The 18,972-nt window shown below is 40.9% G+C and overlaps 1 protein-coding gene and 1 long non-coding RNA gene across 13 annotated transcripts in view; one reads left to right on the top strand and one right to left on the bottom strand.

The window, feature by feature from the left end:
- Nucleotides 1-18,972, top strand: part of mtmr14 (myotubularin related protein 14) — an 80,553-nt gene that overhangs the window by 39,128 nt on the left and 22,453 nt on the right. For 7 of the 8 annotated variants that reach the window (XM_077711758.1, XM_077711756.1, XM_077711757.1 and 4 more), the window contains 6 exons: nt 6,872-6,938; nt 8,001-8,086; nt 8,819-8,895; nt 13,832-13,868; nt 13,983-14,053; nt 14,206-14,264. In XM_077711758.1, coding sequence (XP_077567884.1) covers nt 6,872-6,938; nt 8,001-8,086; nt 8,819-8,895; nt 13,832-13,868; nt 13,983-14,053; nt 14,206-14,264 — 397 coding nt within the window. The remainder of the gene's footprint in view (nt 1-6,871; nt 6,939-8,000; nt 8,087-8,818; nt 8,896-13,831; nt 13,869-13,982; nt 14,054-14,205; nt 14,265-18,972) is intronic. The other variant, XM_077711753.1, reaches the window with a different exon arrangement.
- LOC144192922 (uncharacterized) overlaps nt 15,651-18,972 on the bottom strand; it is a 34,604-nt gene continuing 31,282 nt past the window's right edge. For all 5 annotated transcript variants that reach the window (XR_013325496.1, XR_013325497.1, XR_013325498.1 and 2 more), the window contains one exon: nt 15,651-18,969. This is a non-coding gene — a long non-coding RNA (uncharacterized LOC144192922). The remainder of the gene's footprint in view (nt 18,970-18,972) is intronic.

The raw sequence follows: 18,972 nt of genomic DNA, 5'->3' as shown, positions 1-18,972 counted from the left end.
CAAAACAATGACAAGGTTATTGATTAATCCAACTGCGTAAGCAAAAACAACATCTGCAACAATCATAACATATCAGGTATTCAATAATAACAATTATGGGGAACTAAAAACAAACTCCATTGGAATTTAAACAAACAAGCCTTCATTCGACAAAACAATCTCCCTAAAGAAGCGAAAAGGACGTCACGATTGCTGACAATATTCGAGTAAAGACGAAGGTTGCTTGGATAGCAATCAGGCTGCATAAACATCTTATTTAAGCATCTTTCCAGATTTGTTTTCCCTGGGTAGAAGTGCAGTAAACGGTCATTGGAACAGGGACTCGGTGACTTGTTTAAATCCCGAGTTCTCTTCAGGCAATTTGAATAAGCTTTCTGATAGATTCACCAATAAGTACTCCCAAGTTCAACTTTCAATATTGGAGGCATCCGAGATCATATCGATTTATTCTTGCTAGAAGAGAATGCATCCACACGCGCCTCCAGTCGGATGATTCTGAAGACCCCGGTGTCTCCTTTGCTAATACATATATTCATCAGTGTTAAGTAACATGCATAACAGAAGTCTAAACAGTACTTAGTGTTTCATAACAATTTGTCTCAGTACTCAAAACTATTGTCGGTCTGTCGAATTTTCCCGAGAGAGTGTTGTTTCGGACCATTTTGAGGAGCCACGTTTCCCAAAACAACTCCACAGTTCCCAAGAGCTTGGTGTTGAACTATAATCTCAAGAAGTCCAGGTGTGAAGGACAAGTGAGTGACCTCCAAAGGTGTTTTGGTTAACTTTGGAGCGAGCATTTCTTTTGCATGAGATGTATTAAAACTCCATTGTATTAATGTCACCTTTATAGTAATAATGAACCTAAGACTCATAATTAAGCAAAGCGTTCTTTATTGCAAGCACATATATAATGATTATATTACAAGCAAATATATAATAATGATAAACCTTACACTTTCATACAAAAATGAATAAATGCACTGTTACGGCTGGCAGCCTGGACACACACTATGTAGGAGGTGTGTGCTTATCTGCAGCTCTGGCTCCACCCCTGTGACAGAGCCCTGCCCAGGCCAACACGGCTGTAATTAATTCCCCAATCATCCCTCCTGCCCTTATTTAAAGCCTTTTCAGTTGTCAGTTCACCCCTTGCCCCTGCCCTTGCCCTGGCCTTTGCCCTTGTCCTTGATGCCTTGCTGAGTTGCAGGCTTGTGAGTATGTTACTCCCTGTTATATTTTGTATGTGTTGTTAATGATTTTGGGTTGCATAGGGGGACTTGAGATAAGTTTAGACACCATGGGTATACATATAGTTTGTTCATTTAGACACAGTTATTCCCCTGTCTAGATTATATTACATCAGTTTAACAGTGGCATCCTTCGGTCTTATTTCCTGTATTTTGTGGGTGTTCATTTGAACACCTGTCTGGGAGGGGGTTTTACCGTGTTTATTTGAGGGTGCCACTTTAAGATCTCGTGCTTCCCCTATGTTATCCCGTAGTCTGTTTTATTGACTTTATTGTAAATAAAAATAACTGAAGGCTACTTGCAATGTGTGTTCGAACTCATCTTTGACCGAACCTGTCTGCTGTGATAGTTGCGACTCCCTGGTATATCATACCCCAGGAAGAGTCGTAACAAGTGGGGGCTCGTCCGGGAGATCATTAAGATCTGTTATCACAGCAGCAGTTTGGTCATTGGTGGTACGGACTGCATGTGCAGTAGGCCGGTGAAGGCTGGGCAAGCAGAGTTGAGGTAGGCACAGTTAATAGCTATCATTCAGTCTAGTGTAGTGCTGTAACTAGCAGGATGGACTTTGATGCGGAAGAGTTCCTTTTTTTAACTTGGCACTGTAGATCAGGTTGACCAATGTAAGAGGAGAGATCTGTTAGGTCTTGCCGCTCATCTAGGGTTCACTCTGTCCAGGACTACCAGGCTAGCTGAATTGAAGCAGGAGGTTATCCATATATTAATAGCAGTGCAGTACTTAGAAGCCACAGGAGGAGCATCTGCGGGTGTTTCCTCTCAGTCTCTGGCCGATTCTGAGGAATCAGGCAGGATGGAGAAAGATGAGGTAGGCAGGGATGGTGTCACCTTGAATGTAAAGGCTCTAGTTATAAATGCCAGGGCTTGTTTAAAAGGAAAACCAGAGGGATATGGTGCTGTATCTATTGGGGAAAATGCCCCCATTGCTCTAAAGATATTACGTATGCAATATGAGGCTAGGGATAGGGAGTATGCTCATCAGCTGGCCCTCAAGGAAAAGGAGATTGAACTAAAAAGGCTGGACATTGAACTTTCAAAGAGTTTTAATATGGGAGAAAGTAGGGGGTTTAAAGTTAGTGAAAGCCTTCCGCTTGTACCGCCGTTCCGTGGGACGAACGTCGAGGCGTGGTTTAGTGCATTTGAACGGATAGCACTGTCCCATAAATGGCCAGAAGAAGGCTGGGCTCTAGTCTTACAAAGGAAACTGTCAGGGAAAGGCCTCGAAGCTTTGAGTACACTGTCGATAGAAGACGGGTTGGTATATGATAAGGTAAAAGCAGCAGTGTTGCGCGTTTACGAACTGGTGCCTGAGGCGTACCGCCAAAAGTTCAGAAATCACAAATTAAAGCCTGGACAGGCCGTGGCTGAGTTTGGCCATGAGAAAGAAAAAGCTTTGGAGCTTGAGCGTGTAGAGAAAGCACGTGTAGCTCAAGAATGGCTTGCAAAAGAAAAAGCTTTGGAGTTTGCACGTCTAGAGAAAGCACGTCTTGAGCAAGAACGGCTTGAGAAAGAAAGAGTTTTGGAATTTAAGAGGCAAGAGAGAAAAAAAGCTTTGGAGCTTGCACGTCTAGAGAAAGCATGTCTAGAGAAAGCATGTCTAGAGAAAGCATGTCTAGAGAAAGCATGTCTAGAGAAAGCATGTCTAGAGAAAGCACGTCTTGAGCAAGAACGGCTTGAGAAAGAAAGAGTTTTGGAATTTAAGAGGCAAGAGAAAGAAAAAGCCTTGGAGCAAGATCGACTAGAAAGAGAAAAGGCCTTAGAGCAAGATCGACTAGAAAGAGAAAAGGCCTTGGAAGCAGAGCGAAAAGAAAAAGAACTGATTGAAAGAGAAAATATTTTGGAGCAGGACAATTTAGAAAGGGAAAAATTGGAGCAAGAGTGGCTTGAAAAGGAAAACGCATTCGAAGAAGAAAGAAATAAAATAGCACAATGCATGAAGAAAATGCCCGCCGCGGAGATCAGCCTGCAGAAAGCACCCCAAATTCCGGTGCCGAGGCCACGCAAAGTACTCCTGTCGCCCCTGGGGCCGCCAGTCGCACCCGTGCCGAAGCCACTAACCAGGCTTCCGGTGCCGCCCGGCCTTCCAGGCACAGTTCTTTCTAGCACTGTTCTGCCAAGCACCGTTCTGGACAGCGACTGCCCGCCCAGAAGTGGTAGCAATGCTCCGGCGCCCCTGGATGATGGTGCCGGCGACTGCAAGAGCGGCAAAGCTCTGGCACCCCTGGACGAGGGAGTTGGCGACCCTCCGAACAACCAGGGTAAGGTGCCTGACCGTTCTAAAATTCTAGTGTCTCCTAAAGGAAGGGGGCTTGGCCAAGACTTAAAGGACCAGCGCGGATGCCCGCCAGATCGGCCACGGCTCATCATCGGCCGGCACGGACGCCCGCCAGACCGGCCACGCCTTGTCACCGGCTGGCGCGGACGCCCGCCGGACCAACCACTTCCTCGTCTCATTTCTGGCTGGCGTGGACGCCCGCCAGATCGGCCACAGCTCATTACCGGCCGGCGCGGACGCCCGCCAGACCGGCCACGCCTTGTCCTCGGCTGGCGTGGACGCCCGCCAGATCGGCCACAGCTCATCACCGGCCGGCGCGGACGCCCGCCAGACCGGCCACGCCTTGTCATCGGCTGGCGCGGACGCCCACCGGACCGACCACTTCCTCGTCTCGTTTCTGGCTGGCATGGACGCCCGCCAGATCGGCCACGGCTCATCACCGGCCGGCGCGGACGCCCGCCAGACCGGCCATGCCTTGTCATCGGCTGGCGCGGACGCCCACCGGACCGACCACTTCCTTGTCTCGTGACTGGCCGCCGCAAAAGGGGGCGCAGTAGAGCACGCTGGCGCAGAAGAGGATATCGGCGCAAAAATGGAAGCCGGCGCAGAAGAAATTATGTATAATGCCCTATCTCAAGTTTAGGAGAGTTTTAACAGGAGTGTATTGATTGATTGATTGAGGCAGGTTGGTGGTTCGATTTCGTCAACAGGTTGACTCTTGAGGGGGGAGGTGTTACGGCTGGCAGCCTGGACACACACTATGTAGGAGGTGTGTGCTTATCTGCAGCTCTGGCTCCACCCCTGTGACAGAGCCCTGCCCAGGCCAACACGGCTGTAATTAATTCCCCAATCATCCCTCCTGCCCTTATTTAAAGCCTTTTCAGTTGTCAGTTCACCCCTTGCCCCTGCCCTTGCCCTGGCCTTTGCCCTTGTCCTTGATGCCTTGCTGAGTTGCAGGCTTGTGAGTATGTTACTCCCTGTTATATTTTGTATGTGTTGTTAATGATTTTGGGTTGCATAGGGCAGTGTTTTTCAACCTTTTTTGAGCCACGGCACATTTTTTACATTGGAAAAATTTGTGGCACACCACTAACCAAAAATTTTACAAAATGACACTCTGTATAGTATATTTACTACAGCACGGACACTGGACAATGACATCATATTTGCAGAAAACTATTAATAAATGTTAATTTAAAAAAAAAAGGATATTGGATAATTTCTCACGACACACCTGACGATCTCTCACGGCACACTAGTGTGCCACGGCACAGTGGTTGAAAATCACTGGCATTGGGGGACTTGAGATAAGTTTAGACACCATGGGTATACATATAGTTTGTGCATTTAGACACAGTTATTCCCCTGTCTAGATTATATTACATCAGTTTAACAGTGGCATCCTTCGGTCTTATTTCCTGTATTTTGTGGGTGTTCATTTGAACACCTGTCTGGGAGGGGGTTTTACCGTGTTTATTTGAGGGTGCCACTTTAATATCTCGTGCTTCCCCTATGTTATCCCGTAGTCTGTTTTATTGACTTTATTGTAAATAAAAATAACTGAAGGCTACTTGCAATGTGTGTTCGAACTCATCTTTGACCGAACCTGTCTGCTGTGATAGTTGCGACTCCCTGGTATATCATACCCCAGGGGGAGTCGTAACATGCACACATATAAATAATAGTATTACAGAATTAACCCAACACTTCTTTGTATTTTCTTCGATGTCATGTAGACGTTTCGCACACTGTTCTCTCCCCATTTTCAACACCAACAACTGTTTCTCAACTTCCTCAGTTTTCTTTCCCTTACTCCATCCCTTCAACAATTCCTTTCTAAGTTCATCAAACAATCCATATCCTTCAAATTGGGACAGAAATCATGTTTCTCCACCCATCGTGGCAGATACAGGCAACTTCCCACACAATGCATCCGCATATATTTCACATCAGGTAACTCTCCAATTTCCTTCGTCGCTTTCTGACCCATGTTAATCAGTTAATTTTCCATTCTGAATAGTTTAATACAGAAAACACTCGTAGCAACAATTCTATTCAAAATTACCCAAATTTGATCTCAATTCTAGGTGATTCACCCAATATCTCTGAACACACCAAGACAACAAGATTTCGTCTCTTTGCTGAGTCCCTGACTCAATTCTTGTTCTACTTACTTCGGTCCCAGACCTCGAACATTCAACACTACCGCCGTAACAATACTCAAATTATCACGGAGGGACCCATTACTGGAATAACCAGGTGGCGAGTGAACGGCCACCAGGCTGACCCTTTCAATGGAGGATGCTGTCGACAGTCTTTATTTTGTCCTTCCTCGCAGTCCATAGCTGCCTCGGCAATTGTTGGCGTGTTGGGTCCCGCTTTCGGTACCAATGTTTGTTGGGTCTGTTCTGGCTTCAGGAGCTGGTACAGAAAGAGTGACACCAGAGTCGGAAATAATCTTATTTCAAGACTGCCGAATGGGGAGCGCTCGAACAGTGTGGATGCACTCTGAGATCGAACAGTGTGTGAGTCAGTATCTTTTGTGAAAAACAGATGTGAGCTGACACACTTAGACATCTGCAGGGCAGATGTCTCTATGACAACGATTTTTTTTATAGCTCATCCAAAATGATGCAATATGAAGAAGCAATTGCAAAGCGACTTTGTCAGCTTATCTTAAACACACTCCCAACAATTATTTGGACAATTTTATGAGATAAGCCACAAACGCAGCCACACAAACTCCTGTGAATGAATGTGCATTTTGAAGCGCTGAACAATCACCGATGGTTTCGGGCAGTAATGATTTTGCACAAATGTTACCAGTTCCTAGAAACTGAGTAACAGCTTCAGAACATTTTAGTAAACAAAACACTTAGTCATTTACAATCAGTGGCGGAAATCTTCCAGTCGTTACATCATAACAGTGATGTGGAGAAACTGTGGAAAACACTTAAGGTTCCAAGGTAAATTCTTACTGTGACACAATCCGAGTCTGTAACAGGTTTCATAATCTGACAATTTTGCACCTGTAAGATTTCGTAAGTAGAAGTAAGACTGTACTGAAGAATACGTCCAACCCTATTTGTTTTAGTATTTTAGTTTTTATAAAAAGTATTGTGATGTATTTTTTTTACTTTCGACGATGAAATCCGACTTCCGCGGAAAATCGTGATACTCCACCAAAGTATGTATGAACAGAGGTTGTTCATAACTTGAGGAATCCCTGGTTTGGTTAAAAAGAGCACATTTTATTATGAGGCAAATTAAATTGATGTCCCATACAATAAATATTCACTTTTGTGGTATGTCCTCTATCCTTGTTTTCAGTCGTGGGACCTGGTAGAGCAGACACAGAACTACCTGAAGCTACTTCTACATATCATCAACAGTGATGGTAAGGTGATTTACATTTTTTTGTGAGCTGTTCACTGATAATTTGACTGTACTTAGTACAGTGTACTGTATCCTCAATTCTTTTTTTTTGTATCCCTTCAATATGGCGTTTTTGTAAGCTGTCTTTTTCTGTGTTATCACCGTATGCTTAACCACTGAGAACCCACTCATGGGAACTGTCAGTGGGGGGTGGCCAACTGGAAAATATACAAAGCTGTCTCAATTTAGCAGCTTGACAAAGTGTGTATTTGTGGGAGTTATTTTGCAGCATTGTGCTATGCCAATTCATTAATACCAGAAGGACACTTCATTTATGCACTTCTTATGCACTGTATTGTTTTATAATTTTTCATAAAGGTAGTTAAATTTACTATTGTGCGGCCCAGTGGCTGAGTGATTAGTGCATCGGTCTCAGTGGGAGACCTGGGTTTAAATTCAGGTACGACTGTGTGGAGTTCTCCCCGGGCCTGCGTCCAACATTCCAAAGGTATGCATGGTAAGCTGATTGGACACTCTAAATTGCCCCTAGGTATGAGTGTGAGTGTGAATGGTTGTTTGTCTCTTCGTGCCCTGCGACTGGCTGGCCACCAATTTAGGGTGTCTCCCACCTCTGGCCCAAAGTCAGCTGGGATTGGGACCAGCACCCCCGGTATCCTAGTGAGGATAAAGTGGTTCAGAAATTGAGATGAGATCTCATCCCATCTCATTTTCTGGAGCCCATCCCAACTGACTCCGGGCCAGAGGCTGGGGACACCCTGAATCACTGGCCAGCTGATTGCAGGGCACAAGGAGACAGACAACCATACACACACACACACACACACACATACCTAGTGGCAATTTAAATTGTCTAATCAGCTTACCATGCATGTTCTTGGAATGTGGGAGGAAACTGAAGTACCTGCAGAAAACCCTCGCAGGGGAGAACATGCAATATCCACACAGGTGGACGTGACCTGGATTTGAACCCATGACCCCAGAGCTGTGAGGCCGACGTGCTAACCACTTGTTCCACCGGGCCGCCAATGAGATGGGGGGAAATTTACTATTCTCTTTTTTTCAGATGAGAGTGGGCTTCTCGTACACTGCATATCAGGATGGGATCGAACACCTCTTTTCGTGTCACTTCTTAGGCTGTCTCTTTGGGCAGTAAGTTCATATTTGGCATCGTCTCTACTTTTTTTCAACTTTGGACATTTTTCAGACCAAAATATAGTTGCCATATTTTATTGCATATAAGCCGTATTTGCGGCTAAAAAAATGATGACTGAATCAAGGGTACGGTTTATATGCGCACAAGACTCACAGCCTACAGAGTTGTAGAAATAACTGGACACTCATTAGAGCCATGACATTGTTCTTCACAAGTGTATATATGTATGTATTTGTCTGTGTGTATGTGTGTATGTGTGTGTGTGTATGTATGTATGTATGTATGTATGTGTGTGTGTGTGTGTGTGTATGTGTGTGTGTGTGTGTATGTATGTGTGTATGTATGTGTGTATGTATGTGTGTATGTATGTGTGTATGTATATATATATATATATATATATATATATATATATATATATATATATATATATATATATATATATATATATATATATATATATATATATATATATATATATATATATATATATATATATATATATATATATATATATATATATATATATATATATATATATATATATGTATATACACACACACACATACATACACACACATACATATTCATTAATATGTTCTGTCCCTTATCAAAACAGTTAATAAATCAATTCCTGAAAACAAAGTAACAAAAACTGTTTGAAAAACATTTTCCAGAGCACCAGAACTGATATTTGTTTCTTGATAGGTGTCTATTTTATTTTGTGGCAGGATGGTGCTGTACACAGCAATTTGGAAGCAGCTGATATCCTATATCTGACCATCGCTTATGACTGGTTCCTGTTTGGGTAAGAAAATTCTAATAATATTAAACACGCATATCATTATTATTTTGAAGAAGATTATGTTAGGGAACAGTAAATGTAAGCAGATAGAATGTGTTAATTTACACAACATTGATCGCATCAGTCTTAAAATATCACTATCCCCACAAATGTCAAAACCTTGATTGCATTAGTCTTAAAACATGACTAACCCCAAATGTCAAAACCTTTGATTTGCATATACAATCCTCCAGCCACCTCTAATTCATTCTATACGGAGCTGAGCCCTGCTTAGGGAAAGTAACCCAAGAAATTAAGTTTTCTTGCTTGGAGATTTAAATATTAACTGTCTTGACAAATCAAAATCGGAAAACAGTTAAATCACTGTTAACTAATTCTAACTTTACACAGCTAATCGACTAATCCTACTAGACCACGTGGGTAAAAGTGACGGCCCGGGGGCCAAATCTGGCCCGCCACATCATTTTGTGTGGCCCGGGAAAGTAAATCATGAGTGCCGACTTTCTGTTTTACGATCAAATTAAAATGAAGAGTATAGATTATATTAAGTTTTCCGATTTTCCCCCTTTTAAATCAATAATTGTAATTTTTAATAATTTTTTTCTGTTTTTAGTTAAAAAAAAATTTTGTCAAATCTAAAAATAAATAAAAAAACCTAAAATAAACAGTTTTAGATCTATAAAAACGGAATATTCAGGGCTTTTAATACAGTTCTTTTAATCCATTTAAAAAAAATCTAAATATTATATCTAAAATGGTCCGGCCCACATGAAATTAAGTTGACGTTAAAGCAGCCCGCGAACCAACCCGAGTCTGACACCCCTGCACTAGACTAACTGCTTCTTCCAAAACATGAACATTTCTGATCTTTTCCAATAAGTGTTTGTGTTTACCAATTTCGTCATATGCAGTTTCTAGATATGATGACAATTAGGCCTTTTTCGGGTCAATGATAACAAAGCCTATGTCACATAATTTATTTATTTAGAGGATCCATCAGATGTTCAACATGATTTCAGGTCTATTAAACCATAAACTCATCTTGTTCTCAAGAAAATTTCCTAAAAATGGATACCCATGCGCTCAGAAAACCTCTTCAGAGCAGATGAGAGTACCAAAAAGGGAGATCCCAAATTTGGTTCTTTTTTTATGTATGTGTATATATACACAGCAGTGGTGGGCCGTGCATTTCACACCTAGGCCTTCAGTAGTGATATGTGTGAATCAATCCAACCCTTAATAGTATGTTATGGCTATAAAACCTTTAATGCAGCTACAGCTGCGACACAAATCAGAATCAACCTCACTAACCTAAAAGATTGAAGTATTATTTTGGAAAATAGACATTTTACTCACCAAAAATTATTTTTCTTTATACACAAAATCCATTCTCTTTTTTTTTCCTCAAGAAGATTTCAATTACTCTGTCGTAGAGATCACACGTGGGTTTCAGGTAAGACAAGAAGTTATTTTCTATTGCCATCAAAACTAATGCTGACAGTCGAGTCTGTCCTGTTACATTTCTGGCATAAATTTTGATTCTACTTCGGGCTAAAAATGTCCGTGCGACAGAACCAGTTGACACGGGGATGGTCACAGTCGAACCCAATAATGTGTATAGCTGCTCTCGCTCAGATTTTTCTGCTGAAGGAAGTCAAGGATATCAGTGGGAGATTTTACTGTAAAATTGTCCATGGCATTCATTACAATCAGTTCTGTTCTTAGGCATTGCAGATCGAAAAGTGCTCCGTGGCTCTGCGTTAAGATGGAGAAGGCTGCATGTGGGAAAGTTTTCTGGTATTCCCGAAACTTCTGCAGGTCTATTAGGGAGAGAAACATGAGTCTTTCGTGGTGTTGAAATCTGGCAAGTAATATTGTCCAGAGTCTTGTCGTGGAGTTGGTGGTAGTGCTCGCGAAAATCTTGCGCTTGACCACTCTGTGCCCTTGGAGCACCCGCACTGCGTTCAATGGCCTCGTAGATTTCCTCTTATCAGGTCCTCTCGCTTTCAACTGTGTCAAAAAACTCCTTTATTCTTCCAAGACAAAACTGTACATCCAGTTTATTTATCTGTAGTATTGAAGAAAGCACATCTGAATGTTCAAAAATGCCATTAAATGTGTGAAGCAAAAAAAAAACAAAATTCAAAATCATCCAGATGTGCTTTAAATCCATCAGCCAACTCGTCATACTCGTCAAGATGCTCCAAGATGCGATGAAACAGTTCCTTTAGAGCAGCTCTCTTCTCAAATACTGTATTGACCACTCTGGATGTGTACTGCCACCCTGTTGGTGCCACACAAGGCAGACGCCCCTGGCAGATTTTGTCCGGCAGGTGCGTACGACGAGGTGATCTCATAAAATAATGCAGCGAAGACATTAAGGTGAGCAAAAAATATCTTGGATTCTTTAAGCTTAATGGCCCCCTGAGTCCGTACAAAATTGAACCGATGTGCATAGCAGTGTATGAATAAAACTAATGGTGCTGTCTCCTAAACTTAAGCATGCACCCCATTTAATTCAGAAGACATAACACTGTTGCACCGTCATAAGACTGTGCCACAACTTTACCCAGACATTCATTGTCCACCAAAAATTTAATGATAAGACCTGCAATATCATCGGCTCGCTTCCCACTGGTAACATTTTCAAATCTGACGAACCGCTCCTTGACACCTTTGCCTGTGACATAAAGGAGATCTAAAAGGATCTGTCGTCTCATCCACCATTACAGAGACAAACAGTGCTTTTTTTCATTTCCCTTCGGATCTCTTTCTCCATCACTTCAGCAATAGCAGTCATCAGGTTGTTTTGTATTTTGCCTGACGTGCCACTAAACACTATTAATGGTAATGTAAATCTGTGTTTCTCTCAGCAATGAGAACAAGAAGTTCCACATAATTTCCTTTGTTTGGGGATGCAGCGCTTTCATCGTATCCCCGAAATGAAAGTTTACACAGTCTATCAAACTTTTTAAGATTTCCCTATGTTTTGGCGCTCCGTTGCCCTGCGCACTTGGTCACTGAACCTTAACTCCACTTGGGTTTCCTCAAAAACCTTGGAGAGCACCGTTGCTTGTAAGTGTCCGGCAGTGTTTTGGTGTCTCATTGCTGCTTTGGTTAAACAAGTCAAATTTGAAATGCAGTGGCGCTCCAAACACCACGTCGATCGGTGGAAAATAAGCACTTCAGCAGATCATTCCTCCCATCAGCTGTAAGGCTCTTTAACCAAAAAATGCCTGTTGGTTAGGACCTACCGAATTCTTATGCCTGCGTATATATGTGCTTCTATATATGTATGTGTATGTATATATATATATATATTTCAGCAACACGGTTACTTATCTATATATTTATGAATGTATTTATTTATTAACTTACTATTAACTATATTTATGTGTAAATGTCTTTCCTATATCTGCATCCTCACCCGCTGCTGCGACAAACGCACTCGTAAAATAACAAACACATTTAAATGAACTTGGATTACAATGCAGAAACACTCAAAAATAAATTTAATCTAACCTTACACAAAACTTAATTCTAATTTTGTTTTACATTTTTATACCTTTCTTCCCCCGGTCGTGTTGGCTCTGTTTGCCCCGCCTCCACCCTGAGTTTCAGATGCAACGTAGATGTTTGCTTTCGTTTTCCCTTCAAAATATTCCGAAAATTATGCACACAAATCTCACGATACGATAACGCACGGCCACTTGCCAACGAGTCGTGTATATAACTCTCGTATTAGCGATCGCCTCACCATTCGCAATGACTAACGGGAAAGAAAGCTGAAAAAAATGCAGCGCTCCGCCCAGTGCTCGGAGAGACATTACACGAGGGAGTTGCGGGGAGATAGACAGTGCCCATGATGTTCTTATGAGCAGCCTCTCGCAATCAATATTTTTTATATTGGTTGTAAATGTTGATTTCAGGCAAATTGGGATCATTGCGATCATCATGTGCCCAAACAGCCAGCAAGTGGCCTCAAAAAGGGCTTTTAGACAGAAATTTTATCCCATTGCCATATTCCAAGCCCTCCCCTTTCCCCGCCCAAGTACTCCTTGAGTGTCTTGAAACTCTTGAATATCTAGTAGTTCCCAAATATGATAACTCAGTTGAAACCCCAACCATCATAGCTTTACTAAACCGCTTTAGATTCCACAAGTGCTTATATCAGTTCTGTATTAAGTAGTCATACTTATTTTCATATACGTTTTAGTTTTTTATACTTCTGATTGTGTGCGTGTGCCGCTGCAACTCCCAAATTGTGCGATAAATCAATAATTATCATTACACAAAACATTTCTAAGATATGCAATCCTAAAATGGCTTAAAACATTGCTATGCTATTTTAAAGTACATTCTGATAAGCCTAAAATAAAAACAAGGGCCTCGGAAAATGGTCCAGAAATTTGTGTGCAATTTACTTGAAGTTGAGATTCTTCCATTTGACATCATCAAGCACAAATATTGCAAATGGGAGAGGTGTCACGGGACAGGTTCCTTCTATAATGGCATGGAATAACCCAGTGTGATGGTGCACCCAGCCTGACGTGCTGAATGGTGAACCAAAATTTCCTCAAAGCCATTTGAAAATTGCTCTTCCTAAAAGCTGGCCCACAGGTTCCTTGCAATTTGTGTTCATCAAGAGGTTCAGGGACTGGCTGTGCCAGCCACCGACCTCAACACAAAACATTTTGGTGTGGCAGGTTGTACCCGCATCTTCATCTAACTGGTAATCGGTTCAGTGTGCTGAAGTTGGCTTTTAGAGCCCTGATTGTTTGCCCATAAATAAGCTTACTCAAAGCTGTTTTGCTGTTATGGCAAAGGACTCGCACATTTCAACACTTAACACATTCAAATAGAATAATAGTTTGGTTTTAACGTGCAAGTTTTGTTTTGGGTCTAATTCCGTTCTAAACACATTTCTTCCTTTTTTTAGTCACATGCTTCCAGATCGACTCTCCAAGGGAGAGGAGGTACATTGACATTTATAGTCATTTTTGTTCTTCATATGATAAACTCCCAGAGATACGTTTATATTTTGTTTATTATTTTTGACCCATTGATTGAAAAAAAAATTTCCCCTACAGATTTTCTTTTTTTGCTTCAATTTTCTGAAGCACATTGTCTCAGAGAAGTTTTCAGCCATTACAAAACAGAGGTTTGTTCATTTGTTTTTCATTGAGATATTTATTTTCAGCACTTTACATACTGATTTCCACAATATAGTAGTCAAAATACATACCAGTTAAACAAAACACAAACTTCCCTCTTAATTGTATTTTTTCCTGAATACTTTTTCTTCTCTCCTAGAGGAAAAAGCTCACACTGCAAAGATGGTGAATTTACAGTTGAGGACGTCTGCCAATTAAGTAAGTCAGCAGTAGTTTTTAGACCAACTCTCGGCAGTAGTTTTTAGACGGGTGTTATAAAGTCATTGGTAACATTCCTGTTGCTGATCGTATATTATACATTAAAGATTATGAGGATAAATCACCATTTTCGTACTGATCCAATATATTTTTCTTAACAATTATAAGTAATTCGTCAATATTTTATCTACTAGAGAAAGGGGGAGGTAGAGAGAAAGATTGAGTACTCGGACGTTTGGTCGCCCGGACATTTGGTCGCCCGGACGTTTGGTCGCCCGGACGTTTGGCCGCCCGGACGTTTGGCCGCCCGGACGTTTGGCCGCCCGGACGTTTGGCCGCCCGGACGTTTGGCCGCCCGGACGTTTGGCCGCCCGGACGTTTGGCCGCCCGGACGTTTGGTCGCCGGATGTTTGGTCCCCGGATGTTTGGTCCCTGTTGGTCCCCGGTCTTTTGGTCGCCAGTCAAATGGTGACAGAGAGTAAGTACTGTTGAAAACAGCTCTCAACAATAAATTAATATCTAAATATCTACTGTTGATTCATGAGAGGGAGCTTAATATCTAAGTACTGTTTAATATCTTGAAACCAGCTCCTAAAATTATATTCATGAGAGTTTAATATCTAGATATCTACTGTTGATTCATGAGAGAGAGTTTAATATCTAAATATCTACTGTCGATTCATGACAGAGAGTTTAATATCAAAGTACTGTTTATTATCTAAGAATTGTTGAAACCAGCTCTCAAAATTATATTCTTGAGAGTTTAATATCTAAGTACTGTTGAATCCAGCTCTCAAAATTATATTCATGAGAGTTTAATATCTAAATATCTAATATCAAAATATCAATTAGAGCAGATTTAACACACCGGCTGCTACCATTGACCGTCATAGGCATCCAATGAACCTTCATTCTCTATTGGGGAACTTGCAATGTTGAAATACTTTGAATTACAGTACAAGTTCCCCCAGAGAGAATGAAGGTTCATTGGACTTCTATGACAGTCAATGGCAGCAGCCGGTGTGTTAAATGAGTGCTCTTATTGATATTTTGTTATAAGATATTTAGATATTAAACTCGCATGAATATAATTTTGAGAGCTGGTTTCAACAGTACTTAGATATCAAACAGTACTTAGATATTAACGTCTCTCATGATTCAATAGTAGATATTTAGATATTAAACTCTTGTGAATATAAATTTGAGAGCTGGTTTCAACAGTACTTAGATATTAAACCATACTTAGATATTAAACTCTCTTTGTCATGAATCAACAGTATATATTTAGATATTAAACTCTTGTTGAGAGCTGTTTTCAACTCTCTGTCAACATTTGACTGGCGACCAAAAGACCGGGGACCAAACGTCCGGCGACCAAACGCCGGTCCGGGCAACCAAACGTCCGGCGACCAAACGTCCGGCGACCAAACATCCCGGCAACCAAACGTCCCGTAAGTATAACGTGCATGCACTCTTTTCACTGCCACGATCAGGAAGAAATTACAAGCTATCACCTGCTGCTGAGAATTGGAAGCTGCTGGAACACATGTCAGTGTGCAGTCAAGCGTGTTTTGCATCTCCATGGACTGAGAGGCTGCCGTGCAAGAAGGAGGCTCTTGCTCCAAAAGCAGCTCCTTAAGGCTTGACTAAAGTTTGCTGCTGACCACATTGACAAAGATAACACCTCCAAGGGGAAAGTTTTGTGGTCAGACGAAAAAAAAATCGAGCTGTTTGGCTGCAATGCCAGCCATATGTTTGGAGGAGAAAAGGTGAGGAGGCCTTTAACCCCAAGTACACTATGCCTACCATCAAGCACGGTGGTGGTAGTATTATGCTGTGGGGCTGTTTTGTTGCCAATGGAATTGGTGCTTTAGAGAGTAAATGGGATAATGAAGAAGAAGGACTACCTTCAAATTCTTTAAGATAACCTAAAGTCATCAACCCGAAGATTGGGTCTTTCGCGCAGTTGGGTGTTCCAAAAGGACAATGACCCCAAACACACATCAAAAGTGGTAACGGCTTGGCTAAATCAGGCTAGAATTAAGGTTTTCAAATGGCTTTGCCAAAGTCCTGACTTAAACCCCATTGAGAACTTGCTGACATTGCTGAAAAAACAAGTCCATGTCACAAAGCCCTCAAATTTAACTGAACTACACCAATTTTGTCAAGAGGAGTGGTCAAAGATTCAACCAGAAGCTTGCCAGAAGCTTGTGGATGGCTACCAAAAGTGCCTAATTGAAGTGATAATGGCCAAGGGACATGTTACCAAATATTAGCACTGCTGCATGTATATTTTTGACACAGCAGATTTGATCACTTATTTTCTGTTCACCCAGAATTAAGTCATAAAAGAAACAAACTTCATGAATGTTTTTCTAGACAAAGAAGTATGTGTTCCAATCACTCTATCAGAGACAAATCAGAGTTGTAGAAATAACTGGAAACTCAGAAAGCCATGACATTGTTCTTCACAAGTGTATGTAAACTTTTGATCACAACTGTATACACAAACTCGGGGGCATACAATATATTTTTTACCTTTGTATCAACTGGTCATAAAATATGGTGTGATCCTTCCAACAATCTCAAGCATGAAGAAGTTGAACCAAAATCAGAAAAACTAGGGTTGTTTACAAGCCAATGTCGTTGATAGGAAATGCTTATCATGGACCTCTGCATTGAATTATGTACACCATTAAGTTAAACTATGTAGTTGAATTGACAAGAATCATATCCCAATATCAACAGCAGTATACAGCGTTCCCCCGCTACTTCGCAGTTCAGCTATCGCGGACTCAGAGCTTCGCAGATTTTTTTGGGAAAAAAAAAATACAAATATTACATTGAAACAACATATTTTACAGTTTTTTTTTGGTTATAACATGCATTTCACTTTCTCTACCTGTATTCTATATGGTGTACTGTATACAGGGGGGTAAAAAATTATTATTATTATTATTTTTGGAATTAAATTCAAATTAAGCATTTTTGAAGGGGAATCCCTACTTCGCGGAAATGCACTTATTGCGGGTGGTCCCGGTCCCCATTACCGCGATAAGCGAGGGAACACTGTATTTTAGTTTTTTTAATATTCTCAAAGAGATATGTTTCCAGCTGGTGACAAGTAAGGACAAATAGCCTGACTAGAACTTAGAGCCTTGATGTGTATTATTTATGATTATTAATGGAAAAATGCATCATGAAATTCAATTTTTAGAGCCGAATACAAATCAATGACTTTGTTTTAAGTCTTGATACATATATACAGTGGTACCTCAGGATACCGGCTTAATTCGTTCTGGGACTGAGATCGTATGTCGATATTCTTGTAATTTGAACGAACATTTCCCATTGAAATGAACTCAAAACCAATTCATTCGTTTTAACCCTCTGAAAAAACACAAAAAAACAAGATATTGGATTGGAAATTTTTTTTTATTTCTTCTAATTTGCCATCTATTAACAAGTAACTAATAACTATTGGTTTAACAGTACTAAAATGTGTTTAATAGAACTACATTTAGACAAATTTTGTGGAGGGGAGAGAGGGGGCGCTTTTTGCATCGCAACACGCTCATTTAATAACATAAACAAATTTAAATGAACTAGAATTAAGATGCAAAAATAAGTTTAATCTAACCTTACCCTAAACGTAATTCTAATTTTGTTTTACATTTTTATACCATCCTTCTCCCAGCTGGGTTGGCTCTGTTTGCCCCGGCTCCAACCTGACTTAGCTATCGATGAGCTGATTGCTTTTGTATTCCCTTCAAAATATTCCCAAAATTATGCACACAAATGTCCTCACAATAGGATAACACACGATCACTTGCCAACGAGAAGTAATATATACTACTCCTCGTAACAGCGATCGCTCCGCCATTCGCGCTGTGTGATGGGGAAAAAAAACAGTGCTTGTAGATATCTGTTCTACACGAAAGAGATGCAGCAAAAACGACAATGGGCTACAATGATAAACAGCCTCATGTCTTGGCCACCTGGCTTTCTCGCATCTCGAAATGTTGCTCAAATCTAGAGATAATTATTTGCTCGCAATTTTACTCATATCTCCAAATAATCGTATGTTGGTTTGCTCGTATGTCGAGGTACCACTGCATATATCTATCCCAGCTGATTCAATGTATAATATATAAAATATAGCATGTAACATATAATACATAATATATAATGGTATAAAAAATAATTGCATAATCTATAATTTAACGTTCATATGATTTTTACCTTGTAATAGTTCAATTTTAATCTCATTATATTCATATTAATTTTTCTCTATGAATTTTACATTACATGACTTTCAATTTCCCATGATATCCCAATGTGACACGGCACAGAGGATGGGAATCACTGGCATGCTTGACGCTCACAATGATCAGGAGAAATCTTGCACCATTCTTCTGTTGCAATTTAGCAAGATTCCTGGAATGCCTAGAATGGATGGCTTTTCTTGCGATCATGTTACAACAGCTTGATTTGGACTTTGCCTGGGCCATTGCAGAAAGTTTATCATGTTCTTCTGAACACTTACTTTGATCCACTGTGTGGAACAAGGGAAAGGAGCTCAAAACAGTCACCAAAGTGCTTTATTGAAACATCTATCCAGGTTCTCCTCTTGAAGATTTGACTCCTCTGGTCAAAACTGAACATCCAGGGATTTGCAGATAAAGTGGAAATATCCAATTTCTGTCTG

This window comes from Stigmatopora nigra, unplaced genomic scaffold, assembly GCF_051989575.1.
Source record: "Stigmatopora nigra isolate UIUO_SnigA unplaced genomic scaffold, RoL_Snig_1.1 HiC_scaffold_29, whole genome shotgun sequence".
In the NCBI taxonomy this organism is placed as follows: Eukaryota; Metazoa; Chordata; class Actinopteri; order Syngnathiformes; family Syngnathidae; genus Stigmatopora; species Stigmatopora nigra.
This window is presented reverse-complemented; position numbering and strand designations above follow the sequence as displayed.